Source organism: Ursus maritimus, unplaced genomic scaffold, assembly GCF_017311325.1.
Source record: "Ursus maritimus isolate PB19 unplaced genomic scaffold, ASM1731132v1 scaffold_13, whole genome shotgun sequence".
In the NCBI taxonomy this organism is placed as follows: Eukaryota; Metazoa; Chordata; class Mammalia; order Carnivora; family Ursidae; genus Ursus; species Ursus maritimus.
Window position 1 is genome coordinate 11,718,295 of NW_024423675.1, and position 23,372 is coordinate 11,741,666.

Sequence of the window (23,372 nt, forward strand, 5' to 3'; positions counted from 1 at the left end):
CCCCTTCCCAAACCCAAATGTTAGACTTTGATCCCGATATCCCCAGGCCCCGGGCACTTGCTTAGGTACTTCCTCAAATTGGAGATGACTCGGGGCACCTTGGTTAAATGTCTGCCTTCAGCTCAGGTCGTGATCCCAGGGTCCTGGGATCAAGCTTTGCATCAGGTTCCCTGCTTAGTGGGGAGTCTACTTCTCCCTCTCCCTCTGCCCCCATGCCCTCACTTCTGCACTCTCTCTGCTTTCTCTCAAATAAATAAAATCTTTAAAAAAAAAATTGGCGATGACTCTAAACAGTTCCCATTCACCAACACAGGGGAAGCCTCTCCCGGAGGCCAGCTTCCCTGTACATCCCACCCCTTCAGTCTGCCCCCCAACACATGCATACACCAAGATCTGGTCTCTTGACATCAACTCACGTTGAGCTTACCTTCCCCGCCCCCTTGCCAACATGACTTTTACTCTTGGCTTACCACCCCTACCTCCACCCCACACATATAGTCATTCATCCCCTAGGTCTGGTCCCATTCATCCCCACTTCAACCCCTCCAGTCAATAATGTAATTCTGACAGGCCTTACAGCCAAGACCGTACTACAAAGACACAAGATTGTGTTTCTTTGGCCAAAATATACAACAATTACTACTACTAATAGTAACAATACTAACATTGTACATAGTATCAGACTTATAAAACATTTGTTGACACTTCCCCCACTTTTCACAATCTTGAACTTACTAGCTCTACTACTCTCAGTGTATGATCTACAGATACCCACTGGAAAGGAGAAAAGAATGTTTTGAACTCAAATGATGTAGAAACATAGGTACTTATACCCACATGTGAAATATGTGAGACCAGTTCAGACTCAAAAACAGCATCAAGATGGGCAGTGAGGCCATCAGCCCCAGCCCACCCTGTTTGCTGCCACACTAGATCAGAAAGTGGTGAGGTGTGGCACCAACGTCCCAAGGAAATTAAGGAAGACCAGCAAAACAAGGGCATTAGGGGGAATTCAAGCCTTGTATCAACAAGTATTAGTCCACTATGTAAGGAGCTGGTGTAGTACACAGTACAATTTGTGTCAACTTTGTTGAGAACATAGTCTAGGCAAGAGCGCATGTGAGAAGCCTGGTCTCTCCTCAACCCCCACACATCCAGAGCATAATAAACTGACCCCAGCCCTGGCCACCACAGCCTGGTGTCTCCATAAAGCACACTCAAGTTCACAGGCATTGGCCTAGAATTCTCCATTGTGTTATCCCTACCCTTCACCCCACAGTAACTCCTAAGGCTTGAAGAGGTTTGTAGGGCTTGCCTTTGATCAGCCGCTCTGGTCTTGTCCCAGGTAAGGTCCACATTGCCTGTGCCAAGTGTCCAAAGACAGTGGCGTCGAGAGTAGAAAGCTTGGGCCCCATGATGTACTTCTTATCACCTGCAGCAGACAGAGCAGAGAGGTCATTGGGCTGGCCTGCACTGCCCCATGTGGTCACCATGGCATTCAGAACACTCAAATTATAGGTTCATTTAATTGTGTGTCAAAAGCTTTGCAAATTTAAAATGCATGCACCCCCTTTTTCTTAAAAAAAAAAAAAAGAAAGAAAAAGAAAGAAACAAAAGTAAAACAAATTAATTTGTGATGGATCAACCCATACAATAGCAAAACAGGGGAGAAACTGGGAACATATCAAGAAAAGCAGGTAAGGGAGGAGGGTTCACGGGGCAAAAGGAGATCTGATCACCCACAGACTTCTGGGGGCACCTCCTTGTCTTGAATTAAAGTAATTAAAACTTGAGATGCTGAGAACACCTGGAAATTTGCTTAACCCGTCTCAAAAATAACCCACACCAAGCACACTAACCTCAGCACTTATTTTATTAAATTAATACACCACCTCAGGAAAAACTCAAGAAGCCTAAGCTACGTGGCAAGGTTTTCCATGCTGCACCATGGTCTTGGCAATATTCTCACCACTGAGCACCAGCTTCCACAGGAAGCACTACAGCAAGAGAAACTATGAAATTACAGGCCCAGCCCTGCGATCGGGCTCTCGCGCAACGACGTGTCACACTGCTGCTCCCATCTCTCCTTTCCCATCACTACTGAACTACCTCAGTCCTCATCACCTGGACCGTCCTATCTGACCTATTAAAATTGTCCCAAGTCATCTCCCGAGCCACTGTCAGGCGCTGCAGCAAACAGAGGCAACACAGGTGAACTGGATCCACCTCGTTCACGTCCTGGCGACAGCATTATTCACTGTGGGAGCCTGGTCAGTACTTAACCTCTCAGAGCCTCAGTTTGCCCATCTGAAAAATGGGGATGATAGTAACAGTGCTCATTCTCAGGGCTATCGCGAGGATGAATGGCATCATGCACATGAAGCACTTGGCACCATGTGTCGGTACCTCAAGCATTGGCTTTCATAATAGCAGCCCCTCCGTTTCTCCAGCCCGTTCCATAGCCCACCTGACTTAAATCACTACAGTACTCCTCTCACCATGTCACTCCCCTTCACCAATACCGTCAATGGGCTATGAAATGGGTTATGAAAAAAAGTCCAAACTCGGAATTCAAGGCTCATTATGCTCTACCTCCGACCCATGTTCTGGCTTTCTCTGCCGCTCCTCCCTTACTCTAGCAAACTTGGGGAACACTTCCCATTCCCCTGCATACTTCATGCTTCCCAAGGTCACATCTTTGCCCAGGCTGTGCCCATCCCTTTCCCTGCCCCCCACTACCTGTATGTGCTCCCCACTTCTCTCCATCTGGTAAATTCTATCCATCCTTCGAGGTCCAGCACGAGCCTCCTTCCAAAACTTTCTCTGTCTATCTGGTGGTAATGGGACTCTTCAGTTCAACAGCCTTGTGCTCAAATGTTGCTGTTACACATAGGACCTTGTAGGACTGTAAGGCCTTTTATGCCTACTAACCGCAATTTCTTGAACCATAAAATGGGAAGAACTGCTGGTTGTTTAGGAATTGCTGGTTGCTGGTTATTGCTGGTGAATAAGTGAGGTGACTCGAGGAGAGTACACGGCAGAGAGGTCTTGCCTCTTCTCGCCCAGTCTCGAGTGTATTTCTTCCATACTGTGCTATGTGCTGGTTGGTTTCTGTTTGTGCATTTTATCTTCCCAATGAAATGGTAAGTTCTTTGAAAGTAAGAATAATTTCTTATTTTTATTAAACAAATTCTAATGCAATGTTTACTACATACATACCAGGCATGGTTCTAAATGCTGTATTCCACAAATATCTACCCATTTCACTGTTTTCAAATGGCAAGCTGACAAAATTAACTATCTGATGACTGCATATAAACAAGCTAGAAGGAGAAATGGCTGGAGTTGGGAATGCCAGTTAACAGACCAACAGAGCACAATATGAGCCTATGGATATGTATCAAATCAACATTTTGTAGACCTTAAACTTACATAATATTTTATGTCAATTATATTTCAATTTTAAAAATAAGTTGAAAACAACAACAACAACAACAAAAAATGGAGCTGGAGATTATCTTTAAAAAAATCATTTCTACTCTGTATTATACCACAGGGACCAAGGAATACCCTACAATATGCTGAACCTAACCAAACTGTCTACTCTGGTGAGGACAAGCAAGTTGGCCATACCTGGGCAAAAATAACAAAGCAAACCTGGGTAAATCATTTCTTCTCAAGAGGGTCAGTTATTTTCTTGGGGTGCCTATGTGGCTCAGTCGGTTAAGCATACAACTCCTGGTTTCAGCTCAGATCATGGTCTCAAGGTCGTGAGATCGAGCCCCGTCTCCGGCGCTGTGCTGAGTGCAGAGTCTGCTCGAGATTCTCTCCTTCTGAGGTGCCTGGGTGGCTCAGTCCATTAAGCATCTGCCTTTGGCTCAGGTCATGATCCCGGGGTCCTGGGATGAACCCCTGCATTGGGCTCCTTGCTCAAAGGGGAGCCTGCTTCTCCCTCTGCCCCTCCCCCTGCTTGTGCTCTCTCTCTGACAAATAAATGAATAAAATCTTTAAAAAGTACATATATAATTATTTGAATCCATACATCAACTAGTGCATAGACTATTCAGCCTGAATTTCTCATTTGGTATCAGAACATTAACACTGAAAGCTCCTGGATTTAGTTAGTAATAGAACCCGACTAGGAAGGCTGGCTCCCAGGTCTTCAGCACTCTGGCCTCGGGCTCCTTACTCTGTAATAGAGCAGTTCATCATCTCAGAGATAAACACCCCCTGGAGGGTTGAGCTGTAATCATTTACCAAAAACAATGCTTTAGAGAGGAAGAAATACGGAATTTAGAAAAAAAGAAAGAAAAGAAGTCTAGGGCTTCTTAAAGGTGCTTCCAAAAAAAAAACTGATGGAACTTAGTATTTGTGGAAAATGTTGAATGGTAGATACAAAATCACAAGCGTATACACACACACACACATCAGTTATAAATTTAAAGAATATCAAAATATATTCTTATCAAAAAGTCCTCAAGTACCAAATGGCAGGAAGATTTTTAAAAACTTTTTATTTGAAATGATTTTAGACTTACAGAAAAGTTGCAAAAATAGCAGAGCTCCTGTATACCCCTCAACCGGCTTCTCCCAATATCAACATTTTATACAACCACAGTCCATGTAGCAAACTAAGAAATTAGCATGAATACAATACTATTAACTGCACTATAGACTCCATTCACATTTTATTCATTTTTCAACTAATGCCCTTTTGTGTTGCAGGATCCAATCTAGGATCCCACATTGCTTGTAGGTGTCACGTATCCTTATTCTCTCCTCCAATCTGTAAATTCCTCTGTCTTCCCTTGGCTTGCATAACCCTGACACTTTTAAATACTGGTCAGTTATTTTCTAGGGCGTTCATTAATTTGAGTTTGCCTAAGGTTTTTTATGCGTCCATGTGACTGGGCCCCGGAGTGCTAAGTTATTTGGCCAAACATAACTCCAGGTGTTTTTGTGAGGGTGTTTTGGATGAGGTTACATTTCGGTGGCAGACTGTGTATCACAGATTACCCTCTCTAATGTGGGTGGGCCTCATCCAATTTGTTGAAGGCCTTAATTTTAAAAAAAGTGGGGGGGCTGACTCTCCCCAGAGTAAGGGAGAATTCCTTCTGCCTTCAAAGGGGAATGTGGGCTTTTTCTGGTCTTTGGACTCTCAACGTGAAACATCAGCTCTTTCTGGGTGTTGAGCCTGCTGACCATTGGACTGAACCACACCGTCAGCTCTCCCGGGTCTCCAGCCTGCACACTCACCCTGCACATCTTGGGACATGCCAGCCTCTATAACTGCAGGAGCCAATTCCTTATATTACATTTTCATACTAAATATATACATCCCGAATATATATGTATGTATTTACATAGATCTTATTGGTCTGTTTCTCTAAGGAAACCTGACTAATACACCTTCTCGGGGCATCCTATCAGAGGGTCCCTAATGTCCATGTGTCTTATCGTTGGGGATGTTAACCTTGAATATGTGGTAAAGGTGGTGCCCGTGAGGTTTCTTCACCGTAATGGCACTACTTTTCCTTTGCAACTAACAGATCTTTTGAAACTGTATGCATATCGTGTTTCTCTGCAAACTCTGGCCTACTGATTTCAGCACCCACTGGTGGATGTTTTCTGAGACAATTATTACTAAGATGTTTGCCTCATCAGGATTTTCTATTTTCCTTCTACATGTATTGATTAGAATTCTACTATTCCCTACATCCCCCATTTACTCATGTATTCAATTATTTATTTATGCAAGTAGGTATTCATCAATACTGATTTTACTCTATGGCTTATAATCCAATACTTTCATTATATATTTTATCGCTCAAATTGTTCTAGCTTTGGCCTTTTGGGCATTGGCAGGAAGTAATTTTAAGAGGGAAATTGAATTAAGATTTGACTCTGCTTAGAGACAAAGAGGCCAGGCTAAGGTCTCAAGACTGCAGCACTCCCAGCTTTCACCAAGTAGTTCCAGATCTTGCAGCCAGACGTTGCAAAAGCAAAACACTAAGGGCACTTTTGAAGGGCACTGAAGGAAAAGGCTTGGGGGACAAGGCAAATCAAGCTTCATTTTCAGTAGATAAACTATCCCCTCTGGCTTCTATAGGGAGGGACAGAAGCAGCTACAAGATACCTGAGCACCCATGACTCCCTGCCAGCCTCCAGGTTGGGAGTGGGGACCAGAACCACTGGTGAGGGCAAATGAAGGTTGCAAATACCAGAAACCCCAGGAGGGGAGGGAGAGCAGACTCCCTGAGGGATGCTCCACTAGAGACCAGTGTCCAAGTAGCCACAACAGCTCCGTGAGGGTGCGGAGCCCTCCTGACCATGAGGGCAAGCCCACAGCACAGGAGAGTGTGAAGTACATCCAGCCAATGAAGGCAGGCGGGCTTCAGGGGCCCAGGCTGATTTCACAGAACTCCATGTCTGAATCTTCAAGTGGCCATTAGGGAACAGAGACCAGTGAGGAAATGCAAGGACAGTGACCAAACAGCCAGGGGAGAAGGGCCATGGAGAAGAGCCCACGGCAGGGGCAGTAAGAGTTGGCTTCACGGAAAGCTAGGGAATACTAGCTGGTCCTGGGTGTTTCTAGAATCTGATCCTACCTCTCTTGGGTGGTTTGGGCAGCTCTTGTCCATGGCAAAAGTCATGATACAGATGCAGTAACCACTGGGACACCCAAGGAGGACCACAAATTGAGTGGGGAGTGCTAAGTCAAGAATAACAAAAACATTCCAGAGCCCTCGGACTTGAACTGTGATTGGATTTTACAAGATCACTGATCAAAATCTTAACTGACCACATTAATCCAAGGCTGCTTATCCTGATCTCCAAGCCTGATCCGGCTCTTGCCACGCTATCTGCTTCTCCTATCATGGACAGCAACACAGGGCTGACCAGGAGACACCAGGGCACAACACAGATGAGAGTACATGGAAGAAGATGGAGCATGTCGGCCAGCTTCTTCACCCCCATTAAGGACTGACTGAGGTGTTGGGTGGGAGAGGATGGCAAAGGGTGAATATGGAGAGCAAAGCCACATAGCAGTCCAGGGAGAACTAAATCAACATGGAGTCTTAGAAGAATGGTCAGAATCCAAGCCTGATGATTGAGGACAAACTGAGAGAACAAACTGTAAAGTTAGTTGAAGCAAGCCAGGTTTTGGTGAGCAGGGGAACCAAGGGAAGAGGAGAAAAGAAGAGAGCAATAATGGGTCTTAAAAGTCCCACTTAGAGGGTGGGACCATGTAACAGCACAACTAAGAAAGTACTCCCGATCCTAGGATGTTGGCCTTGTGCCTGGCTCTCAGCCTCCTCTCCTTGGGGAGGATGCGTGAGAGCTGACAGCTGCTAACTTTCCCCAATCCCAGGCAGGACGAGCCAAGGTCTAGCTGGCATGAATGCTCTACTTTAGTCAAACATGCTGGGTGTTCATCCCATCCCCCCTGGCCTCAAATAATATGTCCTCTTACCCAACCTAAACCTTCCCATCAGGCTCAGATCAAGTCCTCCTTCCTCCACTCTGCAACGACCAATACACGGTCAGTCCTGGTGTACAAGTTCCTCTCACTGCCACCTCCTCTGCTAAACCCCAAAGGCACAAGCGCTTAGAGCAAGGCTGCTCAGAGAACAGTCTGAGCCCATCAGCATCACAGATTCTCAGGTCCCATCTACTGAATTACAATGTCTGGGAGTGGGACTAGAAAATCTGTGTTTTAACAAGCTTTCAGGTCAGTAAAACTCACCTGCAGAGTCTGCAGTTCTTGGGCCATATTTCAAATAGCACTGTTTGAGGTGCAACTTTACCATCTTTGTTAACTAACTAAATTTAAATAAAAACTTGAAAAAAAAATTAAAAACGAATAGCACTGTTCCAGGTGACTCTTGTCATGCCAGAGTTGGGAAGTATTGGTCTGGACTAGATCAGTGGTCTTAAATTCAAGCACGCATCATAATCACCTGGAGGCCTTTTTAAAAACACTGATTGATGCCCCCACATCCCTGCAGGAATTTCTGATTCAGCAGGTATGGAGTGGGACTCAAGAGTGCATTTCTATGGGGCGCCTGGGTGACTCAGTCAGTAAAGCATCCAACTCTTGATCTCAACTCAGGTCTTGATCTCAGGGTCATGAGTTCAAGCCCTGCACTGGGCTCCATGCTGGGCATGGAGACTACTTAAAAAAAAATGCATTTCTAATAGATCCCAGATAATGCTGATGTTGCTGGTCCAGAGACCACCCTTTGAGAACCACCAATCTGGTGCACCATTAGGTTATTCACACGTGCTATCTCATAGTCTGATTTGTGTGTCTGCGCTATCTCCTCAAGTAGTTTTTCAGCTTCTTTGAAGGCAAATAACCCTCAGTTTTACTTTTCTGTCCATCGGGTACCTATCACAGTAGAAATTGTCAATTAGGTGATAATAGCTTTAATTATGTGTGATCTCTGTCCTTTCTTAAAATGGCAAGCTATTGTAAGTATTAGAAGATAGAATAATGTGGGAGTACTCCGCAAACCAGAAGTGCTATTTTAACATTAGAAATGCTCTTCTACTCATCACCAGTAATCAGAACAAGTACTGACCATGGACAGAACCAGTCCAACATCTCTCCCAGGGTAGAAATCCCTTCTCCCACTTCCCTCCACATACTTTCCAGCCCCAACCCTGCTAGAGACGTCTCTATCACTTCTTGAGCAGGACAGACTAGTCTATGGTTAAACAGTTCCTTACACGGAGACAAAATATGACTCCTTAGAACTCCCATCACTGATCCAGGTTCCCTCCTGCGGGATCACACAAAGAATTTATGGCCATATTTACTCTACCTGCTCCTAGGAAAGAAAATCTCCCCTAACATACTTCTAAGTAAAAGCTGACCACGTGCACATATATCACTATGGAATTGTGGGTAGAAAGTTTACTTCAGGGCTTTGGAAATAGCCACAGAAATGAACCTCTGACTCACATCTGTTCCCTCCTTGACTAATTTTGTTCCTGTTTTCCACTGGTCACTGTCAACTCTGCTTCTGCCATTTCGCTAAATTTCCTGTACATGGCAGAAGAGAAAGGGCTTTGCTAGAAAAAGTAAGTTCAAGAGAGAAATTAAAGAAAACAGTCAAATTTTCAAGTACTCATTTTTCTATTAGTCTAAGAAATAAAGAGTAATTGTGTATTTCAACTATGGGGTTCCTTATACTTGAGCACTGATATGACTTATAAGCAGAGAATTCCAGTGAAGTCAAAGAGGGCATCACCCATGTTTCTAGTCTCCTTCTCTTACCTTTAATTAAATGGGAATTTGAGGAAAATTGGGAAACAAAGATTTTTCAGCACTTTCCCCAAGGATAGCACAAGTCACAGAATCTTACCAGCCAACCTTCAAAGAACACATGTTAAAGTCTTTTTCTGCGTGTGAATCTCCAAGAGAGCAAAGCTAGGAAAAGGAAAAGGAAAAATAAAATCTACTTTCTGTTCTCTCTTACACCCCTCATCAGGCTCTTTGTCAGGCCACTTCCTTTACAGAGCTCTTGTTCCTATTCCCAGCATATTCTAAAAATTACTGTGTACGTGATTCTTTCAGTTATGGGGGAGAAAGGGGTTGCTATCTTATGTGAGGTTATTAACCATTGGAAGACACACCAGAAGAAGCACCTAAATTTAATCCTTCCTCAGACTTAATTTTTGGAAAGCAACCAGATACTCCTGCAATTAATTTTCTGTAAGATTTTCTGAAAGAACCCACGGAAAGAATTTTTCTCAGCTTGCATGAACTATCTTAACCTTGTCCCCACTGACCAAAACCAATCACCTCACCTCTTCCTCTTCGCTGATGTCCCAGCTCTTCAGATTCCCTAGGATGAGACAGGAAGTACATCCCTTCCCCACGACAAGGAGTTGCACTTGCTCTTCTATACTTCAGTCCTCTTAATGTGCCTGAGCACCTTCTGACCTCCACACACCCAAAGCCCCCAGAGGCATATACTATAACTTTAGAAAACGGGATGAAGCATTTGCACCTGTGGTGGACGAACTCCACACATGGGAAATCTAGATTAGGAAAGTATTCCTCAGGAGGAGGCAAATGTCTGCTCAGACTCACATTCTAATTTAATATCAACAGCAGCTCCTGGAAGTCGGCACGAACTACAACTAACATCTCTAACAGTGGCGTAATGTTACTGACTCACCAATGATCGGCCTGATTTCTCTCTCCTTGAAGTTGCTGCAATATTGTTGCTTCTGAGTCTGACTACACATTGGACTGAAATCTGTATAAAAGTCACATGGTTCTCCCCAGTCTCCCCTTCCAAAGTACACCTTCTGAGGGTAAAGAATACAGAGCCCTCAACTCAAATGACATCCCAGGAGAGGCTTTCCCCTTAATTTCATTTCAGTCTTGGCTGCCCTGTATTTGGGCAAAGGAACCAGTTGTCCTATCTCTTTATTCAATAAAGACTATCTGGTAGCTCCCACATTCCGGTTTGGTTGATGAGACAACATCTCAGGCAGAACTCAATGTCACGTCGAAATTTAAGTTCAAATCCTTCTGTAAGGAACTCATCCTTCTAAGAAAGCAGACTAGTAATACAGTCCCATGGGAGGTTTTGTGTTTGGCCATCAGGGCCATGGAAGCAGACTCCACAATCCTGAAGAACTTTTGTTCATTTTATGGATCTCAGGTTTCACATTAGTTGGGAACCCAGGATCCTCAATCATTTTCAAACATCGGAGCAACACCAAAAACGGGTAAAGATCTTTAACCACCAGAACTGTTTAAGGCCTGCCCAGTGACAGATCTTACTCAAATTCACTCAATAAGCACAGATCCCTTGGGGTGAAATCAAGTTACTACAGAATGGGAATCTTAGGGCGCCTGAGTGGCTCAGTTAAGCATCTGACCCTTGATTTCAGCTCAGGTCATGATCTCAGCGTTGTGAGATTGAGCCTCACACTGCGCTCCACACTGAGTGTGGAGCCTGCTTGAGGGTCTCTCTCCCTTTCCCTTTGCCCCTCCACTTCCCCTCTATAAATAAACAAACAAACTAACTAACTAACAGAGGAATCCTATACATTCTCAAATGACATACCCATGACTATGCTAAACATCACATCAGAATTCTGTTGATGCTTAGCACAGGACTGAGTCTTTATTCTACTTTATAGGAGACTTATCACTCCTAGACTGAATGCTTTTGTCCATGTCTCCTGACCATTAAATGGGTTAAAATGTGCCACATAGCTCTCTCCTCAGAGCAGACTGCTTTCTCAAAGATCACTGAATCCAGAGACAGAAACCTCCCATGTGCCAAGCTCTATTACTTTGGCATAGATACAAATTTCTTCAGAGCCAAGATGAAAATAAGCCTTTAAAAATCAGAATGGGCAATAATAATAGTATCTTGAGAGAGAAAAAGATAAGATTCTACTTCTAGAAGATGTAAAACCTTTCATTTAAATAACTTGAGGCAACTGAGATCCGATGCCTGCCACCCACCACTCTTTCCTCTGCTGACAACCTGGCCTCACTCTTCACAGCTCCGCAGCAGCTGAGTCTCCTACCGGGATTAATAGGATCGGAGCTCTGTAGGTGTGCTTATTATCGCCGAATACCAAATTACCCCCAAAATTTAGCAGCTTAAAACAACAAACATTTATTACGTCACAGTTTCTATGGGTCAAGAATCCTGGCAGCCGCAGCAGGGTGCCTTTGGCTCAGGGTCTCTCACAGGATTTAATCAAGAAGTTGTCCAGGGTTGCAATTACCTCAAGGCTTGACTCGGCGAGAGTGTTTCCAAACTCACTCACATGGCTGTCAACAAGCCTCAGGTTCTCGCTGGCTCTTGATCAAAGATATCCATTCCCTACCACATGGACCTCTCTATAGAGCAGCTCATAAAAGTGCTGGCTTCCATCAAAGCAAGCGAGTGAGAGCAAGAGCAGGAGAGAGAGGATGCCCAAGATGGAAGCCACAGTCTTTTTATAACCTCATCTTGGAAAGGATATCCCATTGCTTTTGCCATATTCTGTTTGTTGGAAACAAATCAATAAGTCCAGCTTACACTCAAAGGGAGGGGATTCCACAAGAGGATGAACACCAGGAGGCAGGGAACACTCGGGGCCATCTCGGAGGCTGCCTACTACAGAAGGAATTATTGGAGCTACATTCAAGTGTCTGGAGGGTAAATGTCATGATAACTGTAATTTACTCTAAAATGCACACCAAAACAAAAAAAACAGCTGAAGCAAATATGACAAAATATAAACAACTATGAAATCAAGGCGATGATTATAAAGTTATTCATTGGACTACTACTGTACTTTTCTGTGTGTTTGAAAAATTTCTTAATTAAAAAAATCAAAATTACTTGATCTTTTTCCCTAACAATGGATCAAGGGGGAAAATTGCATCAACTAGGCTAAATCTTATATTATGTTAAATTATAACATTTGGCAGATGTCCCTCGATGTTTAAATGGACAATACTAACCCCCTCATCCAACAGGTGTATGAACTCAGCTACCTGGGGGGGTTATGGGCACCTAGGGGCCCTGACAGTATCATTGGAATGGTTCCTTCAGAGAGGAAGGGGGTGGGGGAATGGGATAGACTGGTGATGGGTAGTAAGGAGGGCACGTATTGCATGGTGCACTGGGTGTTATATACAACTAATGAATCATCGAACCTTGCATCAGAAACCAGGGATGTACTGTATGGTGACTAACATAATGTAATAAAAAACATTTAAAAAAATGGAATGGTTCCTTGTGACTTTGTCTAGATTGTGAACTCAGTGAAGAACAAAATCATACTAGACAAAGAGCCCTGCTCAAGTGCTAACACAGTACCCCCAGTACCTAGCCCAGGGCCCTGCACATAGTAAATACCACTAAATGTATTTTTCAGTGAATAACAACTATTTTATAATACCTTGCCCTTAACTCTTTTGGACGAGAGTCATCCCTCCCATATTTGATGGCACAGAACTCTAGGATCTAGAGCTCTGGAGCTCAACCAAGGTGTTGTATCTGAGCTATTTTGGCCCTGTCCCAGACAGCTACAGCTCACTGCTCCATGGAGGCAAGAGGGCCTTCCAACCAGGCAGCCCAAAAAGTCAGGTCCTTAGGTTCTCATGAGAGAACTTCCAAGCCTGGACCACCTGGTTTCTAATGGAGGGAGAACCCTCTTTAACCAACAACATGGGAGAGCTATAGTCAGCACAGAATTAAATGTAAAATAGCTGACTCAGAACTAGCTGAAATTTGCCCTCAACTTCTCCCCCTAAAACTAACTTACATTAAAAGGTGGGTCTCTGAGATGCCTGTGCTATGGTTGTAGGGTAAGTTATCAAAACCTCTAGGCTCTCAAAGCTCCATCCCTATAATAAGTTGTATCAGAAAAAAATATATAGGAACTACATTAAAGTTGTCCCCAGAAAAATGCCTTTGGAACAGTAATTCAGTGCTAAATCTTGAGCTTTTATTAAGGAAAACTTACAAATGTTTACATTCAAAAACACTATAAGGGGCACCTGGCTGGCTCAGCCCATAGAGCATGCAACTCTTGATCTCAGGGCTGTGAGTTCAAGTTTCCCCTTTTATCTCGGTAGCCAAAAGAACTCAAAGATAAATCGTGCCCAATTCCAGGAAAAAACTCATTCCAAGAACGTGATTTTTTTCACTTGGTTTCTGAAAGTTTTATATTACAGTGGACTATGTCCTCTCTTATCTGTGGATTGCCTCAAATTCCTTTCGGAAGTTAGTATTCACTCAGCAGACAGTTATAGAGTGCCTACTATTTACCAGGCCTTCTGTTAGGTACCAGGGTCAGAGGGAAGCCAGTCAGCCAATTCCTTCAAAATAATAATGTTCCCAAGCAAAGAGGGGGGAAAGTTCAGGTGTTGGGGGGGGGGGGGCTTAGACAAGTTCAATATAGTATTTCCATGACGGAAGTCTGCACAAAATGAAACAGGAGAGAAGAGAAAGACCCCATGGGCCTGGAGGAGACTGAGGAGAACATTAAGAAAGTTTCTAAGTAGAGATAAAACTTGAGAATTTGTGGGATGAAGCAAGGCAAGGGGAACAGTCTATGCAAAGGCACGAAACTGCCAAACAGCAGCGTGTGCTTCAGCAATCCCACGGTCATTTGGCGTAGGAGAAATAAATGTGCATGAGGAGACGTGGGAAATGAGGATAGAGATGTGAGCAGAATTCATTGTAAAGAAAAGGAGTTTGGGTTTTAGTCTACAAGATCGGGAGCCTACAGTTCTGATTTGCATTTTAGATTAAACACTAGTAGAATTAAAAACCAAACCTGTTCCATAGATGAGAGAAATCATATGATAATTGTCTTTCTCTGCTTGACTTACTTCACTTAGCATTGTCTCCTCCATAAGAACTAGGAAGATCGGTAGGGGAAGAAAGGGATAAAGAAAGGGGGGTAATCAGAAGGGGGAATGAAGCATGAGAGACTATGGACTCTGAGAAACAAACTGAGGGCTTCAGAGGGGAGGGGGTGGGGGAATGGGATGGGCTGGTGATGGGTAGTGAGGAGGGCACGTATTGCATGGTGCACTGGGTGTTATACGCAACTAAGGAATCACCGAACTTTACATCAAAAACCAGGAATGTACTGTATGGTGACTAACATAATAAAAAATAATAATAAAAAAATAAAATAAAATAATAAATAAAAACCAAACCTGGAGGTTGGGACATCAGCTAAGAAGCTATGGCAAAATCCAGGCAAGAGACATTGGGTGCCCCTCCTCCAGCTGTGGGGCAGAAAGGACGCAGGAGATGAAGGGACTTGGGGAGCACCCCAGTGATGAGGTATACCCAATCCTTCAGCGAGCACTGACAGAATCTCCAGCTCTAGAGCTGGACGCCTGGGTCCAAGCCCGACCCTGCTGCTTATTAGCTCTGTGATCTTAGGTCAATTAACCACTATGTACCTCACTTTCCTCACTGACAAACCAGGCACGATACTACTGATAGTAATACACCTATCCTCATCTACATTGGGTGAGAATTAATGAGAATAGTTCCTGCCTCGTGTAATTCTTGTCAAAATCATAGGAGCATAGATATTATTACTGTGAGGATACACACACACACACACACACACATGCATACACATATGTACATGCCATATATTATATATCATAGATATATATAATATGTATAATGTTAAATTATATAATCAATGTAGAATATACATTATGTATATTAAGAAAGTAGGGATTACCATATGAGGGTGTTATATATTGTGTTACTATTTGCTTAAGCACATTGGCAATGCTCCCTACATGTCAGCTCTTATCAATATTATTTTGATGATATGCAAGACAGCTCTCGATGCTTGGGATACAGGGACTAACAGAACAGACAAGGTCACTGTTCTCACAGAGTTTATATCACAGGGAGTGACGATAAACAAATCAATCAATAAGTGATAAGGGCATGCAGAGTTAAAGTAAGGTGCTGTGATAGCAGGTGACTGACAGCTACATTACACAGCTATGTTAGTCAGGGACGGCCTCTCTGTGGAGGTGATATTTACCCAGAGATACAAAGGTCAAGGAGGATCTAGCAATACAAAGATCTAGAGGACCTCCTGGAAAAGGAAAAATCTAGAAGGACTTTTTAACATCCAACCTGAATAACTGAATGGATGACGATGAGAGAGGTCATGGGAAGGCGTGTTGGTCTGGTGGGAGGGTGAGTTCTTTCAGGATGCTGAATTTGAGGCGGCTGTGGGACATCTCAGTGAAGACAGAGAAAGGCTGGACTCTGGAGGGTGGGGCATGGAATCCTAGGAACCCTTTCAGGGGCCAAGGGCAGGCTGCCCCAACATGTGCTGCTTTGGCATATTGATTATTTTGTATAAAAGTGACCTAGAGACAGCCTGTGCAAGCACACTCAGCCGCTCCTGTCCCCCTGAAGACAGGAAATAAATCTCCCTTGTGGAAGGTGTCCTCTCTGTACCACGAGCTAAACAGACGGGAAATTTAGAGCCGAGAAGGCTATATAAACAACCCGTGTTACTTTTTACTAATTTACTACCCCAGCCCAAATTCTGTTTAGAATTCCTTACTAACTGAAGCTTCCAAAGTTTTCTTTTTCCTATCAGTTCCTCATAGATGTATTGTCTCTTTGTCTAAAAAATAAAAAAACTTCCTGCTTTGGTCATTTCTTTAGCTCTCAATTTCATTATTGGGCCTCTCTGCACATGTAATAAAACTTTTCCTTTTCTCCTGTTCATCTTAGCAAATTTAATTTTTAGTCCAGCTAGAAGACCTTAAAGGATAGCAAAGAATTTCTCATTCCCTTCACCATCAGTATTTAAGGAACCTGCAAAGGGTCACACAGATCTGGGAAGTAAGATAAAGGCTAAAAAAGTGTTCAGCAAAGGACTTCTGGCTTCTCCCAGACCACTTAGTTCAAATCTAAGCTCCACCATTTACTAGCTGGGTGTTTCTTGGGAAGGTACCTCTTTGTGTCTAAATTTCTTCATGGAAAAAAGATCTTTGTGAGCACTAATGAGTTGATAAAAACGAAGTGCCTGCATGTGTTGGTAGGTTACAGCCAAGAACAGGGGCACCACCTGAAACAGCAAGAGACTAATGCCTCCTCAGGGGATGCCTGGAAATCTGTGGAGTTGAAAATGGGGGATGAAGCCTCCAGAGAAAGAGAAAGCCTGAATCCTTTGTTCTTTTTTTAAAAGATTTTTTAATTGATTGATTGATTGATTGATTAATTACTTGAGAGAGAGAAAGAGGAGTGCAAATATGAGCACAGGGGAAGAATAAAGGGGGAGAGAGAGAGAATCTCCAGCAGGCTGAGCACGGAGCCCAAGGTGGGGCTGGATCCCAGATCCCTGAGATCATGCCCTGAGCCAAAACCAAGAGTTGGCCACTTAACCAACTGCACCACCCAGGCACCCCAATCCTTTGTTATTCAACACACCCAAGAAACCTCATTTCCTTTAAGCCTCCAGCAGGCAAGAGAGTCTCCTCAGAGTCTCTCCCTCAGGCAGACGTTTCCTACTTCCAAAAGATCAAAATAAAAAACGGACATAAAAATAAGGCTCTTAAGTAGATCTGGTGAACCGGCAGGTTGCTATTTACCCTTTCAAGAGCCATCGTGGGGCAGGGGCTGGGAGTCCAGGTGCAGCGGCACAAGGAGCAAATGGGAGGTGAGTGGGACTGTTGTTGCTTTTCAGATAAGCTGTGTGAAGGGAAGGCAAGACACAGGACAGAACTGGAGTAGTATTTTTAAAGGGAGAGACTTATATCGTAAGTAGGAGGAATCGGTAAAGAAATAAAGGTTGAAGAGAGGAAAGACTTTGAACTCAAACTCCTGAAAAGAGAAGGGAGTGGGCGGGACTCCACAGAGCGAGGCTGAGCAGGCCTCCCGGAGCACTGCTGGATGGGGAAGGTGAGCGAATGGGGGACACTAGGGATGAGAGTAGCTTCCATGACGGATGTCAGGCGAGGTGGAGTGACAGCGAAGTAAAAAGGGGAAGAGGGGCTAACGAAATGGCGGGGTGGGGAGAAGGCAAAGGAGAAAGGAGCCTGAGATTGAGAGGCAGTCAGTGATCAAGTGTGGGAGTGAGGTGGGCTACTCAGGGAGTGCCAGCCTACTGTGAGGTCCTGGTCAGAAGTCAACAGCCCCAGGTGCCCTGAGTCTGGAGCCAGCTTCTGGGAGAGAAAGCAACAGCGGTCCCTGCAGGGTTGGGTTCGAGGCTGGGAGGTGTTGGACAAACGCCCACACGAGCACTGTGGATGACTGCAGCGGGGTCAGGATGGCCGAGGATAACCATGAGTCAGACTGTCCATCTGCATACATCTCTAAGATTTCACGTGAGACTGAGAAAATATTTGCCTCAGACAGCACTGAGAGTAGATCTGTGAGATATACATAGATCAATTACATTTTAAAGGAAACCCCAAATTCAGGTGGAAAATGCACAAAGAATTGGAACAGCTGATTCACATAAACAATTAGGAAAAATAAAAAGGAAAAAATATTTCTTACAGGTGATTAAAGATTCAGAATGCAGACTAACCTGAAGATAAAAGTTTATAAGAATAAAGTGGTAAATGATTATTTATTTTGGTATTCAGAATGGTGACTGGTAGGACTTCAGTGAAACTGATACCTCAGTCTTCTACTGGTCACTTTGTAAATCTGTGCTTCTCTTTTGGGAAACACCATGGCAATGCCTAGGAACAGACCTAACAATGTTCAATCTTTCACCCAGTAATGTCACTCCTATGAGTCTATTTAAAGCAATTCCTCAAAAGCAAAGCACATTTAATTTTAGCATTTGCTTTTAAAAAGTGAACAGAATACAAAGATGTGTCCATCAGAAATGATATTTCCTAAAAATATGCATGTGGAAGATACAGGAAAATAGAAAATCGTGAGTTAGGTGACAGAATGATGAAAGATACCTGCATTTTTCCTAATCTTTTAAATGTTGATTAGTCTTTTTAATACAAATTGAAGATTTCAAATAAAAATGTGGTTGGGTTCACAAAGGACTTAATGTATTATGATATATCAGGTCATTACTGTTCTAGAATTCTTCCCTGACTTAGGCAGTCTACTCAGCAAATTTTATCCAGGCAAAAATCAGCCCAAACAGAACACAAATGTGGAAGGGCTTCCGTATCTGGCAACACCAGGAAAGGACGCGTACTGGTGAAGATTTTAAAAGCCTGTTATCCACAGGGTGCTATCTTGAGAATTTTTCGTTCTTTTATTCTAATGACTCAGGAATTGGAACCCTGACATTTTAAACAGAGTCACAGACACTTCTACTTCTCTCAGAGAAAGAAACAGACAGAATGCCCCCAGGATAGAGATCAGGTTGCTTCCCTCAGAATTCAACCAACCAATTTGTTTTGCGAAATAAGCCACGGTGATTTCTAAAAACTCGGTACTCATTAGCATTTAATTTTATTGTGCTAAGAGTCCTTTTTTGTTGTTTTCATGAATAACCAACATATTTGTACCCACTGAGATAGCAACGAGAATGGAAAAGGAACAAGGCACAGTCTGGGCCCCAACGGCCTCGTTCCAGTGCGGGGGCAAACCCCACATGCAGCCCCTGGCCGGCCATTCCTCCCTCCTCCCCCTGGAAATACAGACTGGGGAGGAGGCCTGAAAAGAGGAGTGGATGCCTAGTCGTGGGCTGCAAGCAATGGAGAGTTACTGGATAATACGCATAGCCCTTGCAGAGTAAATTGCTTCCACTCCAGGAGGGGAGTATAGGACTCCAGGAGGAACTTGTAAAAAGCTTAGGCACTCCCTAGAACCTAATCAGTACAGGTAAAACTAGGATTTGTGCTTTCCAAGTCAAATTATTACTGTCCCTGCGTGTGATCTTAACAAGCCACCAATGCAAACATACAGAAGTAGTACTAGAGCCAAGGAGAAGTGTCGGGCTGAGCGGCCGGAGACCCACTCCCTCACCTCTCTGACCCTGGCTGGGCTTTCTCATCTGTAAAATAACTAGCCCTCGGGCATGTTGTCAGATACAACATCTCGAAGATGCGTTAAAGATTTTAAATGTATCTAAGTGTCTGAAATTTATCCACATGAAAAATCAACCTACTAGGTTTTTGACGTGGAAAGAAGGAAAGCCTGTGCTAAGCACGGTGCCCACGGACCCAACCAGCGTTACCCTCGAGACAAAAATCAAGTAGGCTTGGCTTGTTCTGAATTTTCTCCCTTTTGATAGCTGCCCAGACCAAGGCCCAGCGCCCTCTCGGGGCCCCTTCTATGGTCTTCACCCAACACCCCCCCAGCACACAGGCCAGCCCTTCTGACCTACCCGGCTGCCTTATATTGGATTACAGACACATTTGAATCACCTGCTCAGTTTAAAAAATACCTTTCTCCAGACCCCACTCTCAGAGATCTGAATTATTTGGCTGGCATAGGGCCTGTGCAGCTGTGTTTTATAAGCCCCTGAGGTGACCTAATGAGCAATCAGGGCTGAGAACCACCATTATGCTAGGTAGTGCCGATAATTTGGAAAGGGCTTAGAGCCCCCATTAGGAAACACTGCCTTGAGTTTCCAAAACATTGCTCTTAGTGTCTATTATTTTCTTCTTTCATCTGTGTGTTTCTCTTTCTAGCTAGATGGACAGGCAAAATTCCTTCTACGTCTTTATTCCTCTGCCCTGTGTTCAGTTACTCAACACATGCTAAATGTGCTCTTATGTAGTTGAAGAAACCTAACACTTCTCGTCGTCTTCTAGTTCCTAGTCCTGAAGGCTTCCCCACCCCACCCAGTCACTTTCACTGGGAGGCACTGTGTGTGGCTGCTGTGTCCCCGGTGGCTCCCAGACTAGGCCTAAACACCTGTGAGACAGTGCTGTTTGCATAATATGATTACACAGGGTAGGAAGAGCAGCTATTAAAATAGCCTATTCCCAAGCTTGCTTAAAAATAAAACAAAATCCCCTGTCCAAAAGCCTTCAAGTAAAAATAACTTTAAAAAGAGTGGAAGATTAGGAGAGGTTTACTGGGAACCAACTGTTGTTCATAAAGTAGATTCACTAACAGGAGATGGAAACACATCGTTGAAAGCACGGGGCCTGCAGAAGGCAGGAGTGGCAGCCTGATGTAACTCACGGCCCAAGAGACCAACCAGAACTCGAGTGATCTCTACTTGGGCCTCTGCCTTGTTTTGTAACTTGGAAAGCCATCTCTGCTCTCCTCTCTAGAGAATAAATATAAAACCATGAAACTAGGGGCACCTGGTGGCTCAGTCAGTTAAGTGTCTGCCTTCAGCTCAGGTCATGATCCCAGGTCCTGGGATACAGCCCCACATCCGGCTCCCTGCTCCGCGGGGCGTCTGCTTCTCCCTCTCCGTCTGCCCCTTCCCCCACTTGTGCTCTCTCTCTCACTGTGCCCTCTCTCTCAAATAAATAAATAAATTCTTAAAAAAAAAAAAAATCATGAAACCACCATGAAATGGAACTGGAAGGACCCACCAGAGACCATTTCTACTTAAGGATCTCACCACCTGTGTTGATGGCTGATGATGGTTGATGGTGGTCTCAACCTCACCTTGGAGTAATTCCAAAGAACAACCACTCCTACCACATCACAAGACAAGCCCTTCCCATTTAGGATCAGTCTGTTTTAAAGTGCTGCCTTGCCCTGAGTTGTAATCTGTTGTCATTCTCCCACATATGCACTCCACCCTCTCCTCTGTTCCCCTACCTCTTCCCCAAATATGTCCATCATCTGCCACAACACCTAAGTCAGCACCCACTTCCAATACTGGAAAAACGCCAGTATATGACCCAAACATCTTCACTTCTGCAGACCATCCTCCCCCAGGGTCCTCAAATTCCTTGCACGAAATTATTTTGAGACTAACCACCTTCCTAACCACTGTTCTCTGGATACACCCTAGTTTGATGAAGTTCCTTTAAAAGATGGATCCCAGAACTTAACATTGAACTCCTTTGTTCAACAAACACTTGCTAGATGTGTGCCAGGCCCTCAGTCACGCCCTAGAGACAGAAATGAAAACACCTGGCCTGGTGCAGTTAAGCTGAGACAGTCAAACCAAATCATTCAAAGGTTCAAGGAGTGCTCTGAGGAAGCATACACCAAGTGCCGGGGGGCAAGGAACAGGTTTGCCTGACACACTGGGAGAAAGGTTTCCTTAAGAAAACAACTTTCAAGCTGAAACACTACACTATATTAAACAGGTTAAGTACAGAATCCGACTTTTCTCCCTATTAGGTTGCTTCCTGTTAAGGTTCAAAGCTTTGATTCCTGATTTTCCCACCCAGTTTTTTAGCTATCCTTCCACCTAGGGTCATTCAAAAACCACTAAGCATGACTTTGAAGTTGTCAACTGGTCATTGAGAAAAGTCTAGAGCAGGGTCCCTGGAGTGCTCTCTTTAAGTGATATCAAGCCGTTGGTCAGCACTGTAAAGGTACAGTCACTCAATCAGCCACAAATCCACTAGTTAATCCAGGGGCTTTCAATTTTTTTTTTTTCTTTGGTAGGGAAAGTTCTCTATCAAACCAAAATGCAACAGATTCCCAATATATAAACAGATAACAAGGGAGCTATTCTAGGTAAAAACAGGGGTGGAGAGAGTCCAACCTGCCAGGGCTCCCTCTCCTCCCCACCAGAGCACTCAAGGAACCCTGGCAACACCATATGCACCCATGGAAGCCCCCTTTGAAAACCAGCCATCTTGCCCACAAGAATATCATGAGAGATGATATCCAATGATTTGAATAAATCAAGACATGGTCTATCCAATCAGTAAGTCCAACAAGTCAAGAAGACACAGTAGTCACTTTTTGGTATGATTTATTCACAATGAACCAAGATAGTTCTTTATGAAAACTAACCATCTATTTAATAATTCATTCTAGTATTTTATTTCATTATCAGAATCTACTTCTCCCTCCCCTTTTGGAAACAGGGACAATTTCCTATCTCTATCTTCTGATATGTTCCTATTCTTCCCATTTCTGAAGGATTACATTCAAAATTCCAAGATCACATGGAAAATTTTTCATACCCTAGGCCATTGTTTGGACCTAGAGACTTGAGCACTACTGGTTTATAAGCTTCTTCAAGGTAGAGACCATTCTTATTCATCTTTGTTACCCAATAGCCTAACATTACACTTAGTGTGTGACTAATATGAAAATAATATTCAAATAATTCAGTTGCTTGTTAGTCTTATAGTTGTTTGAAAATACTGAAGTGCTCTCTTGTGACCTTCTCACCTAGTTTTGGATTTCAATTCTTACCTATATAGAAGCAACTTACGAGTCGAGTGTTTTGACCTTCCCCTTGTTGTCATTTAACTTTGTACCCTTAAAAAAACCCTTCAGTTGTCCCAAGCTGTTTTACAAACTAGGACACTCAGTCCACTGGACTCCCAACTCCTGATACCACAGCTCACTGCTTAGCCCTTTAGAACATCCTTTGAAGTAATAATAATTTCTTAAAGGTATGTCTGTGACCAAAGAGAACTGATGATATCATTCTAGAGAAAAATGCAAATTACTCACAAATGACCTACAAGTGGGCACCTAAAGGTATACTAATTTATATGTATTCTGCCTTGGTTAAACCTTCAGACCACCCTGCTGAAAGAAGTGAAAGTTGACAAAAGGAGGGAGAAAGTGGGAAAGACAGCAGCAAGTGCCTAATTTAACTTCTGTTTCCCATTACCATCACAAACAGAAACCAGGGACTCCAGATAGAAAACCCATACTATTAATAACTGTTAAGATTTCAATGTTTCAGTATTATAATCTTTTCTATAGATAAATCTATAGACACTATGCTGTGTTAAACAGGCTAAGTTTTTT

General features: G+C 43.6%; 1 protein-coding gene across 1 annotated transcript in view; it reads right to left on the minus strand.

Moving 5' to 3' along the window:
- FAXC (failed axon connections homolog, metaxin like GST domain containing) overlaps positions 1-23,372 on the minus strand; it is a 73,031-nt gene that overhangs the window by 15,594 nt on the left and 34,065 nt on the right. Inside the window, exon 5 of the mRNA XM_008705012.2 lies at positions 1,316-1,432. Coding sequence (XP_008703234.1) covers positions 1,316-1,432 — 117 coding nt within the window. The remainder of the gene's footprint in view (positions 1-1,315; positions 1,433-23,372) is intronic.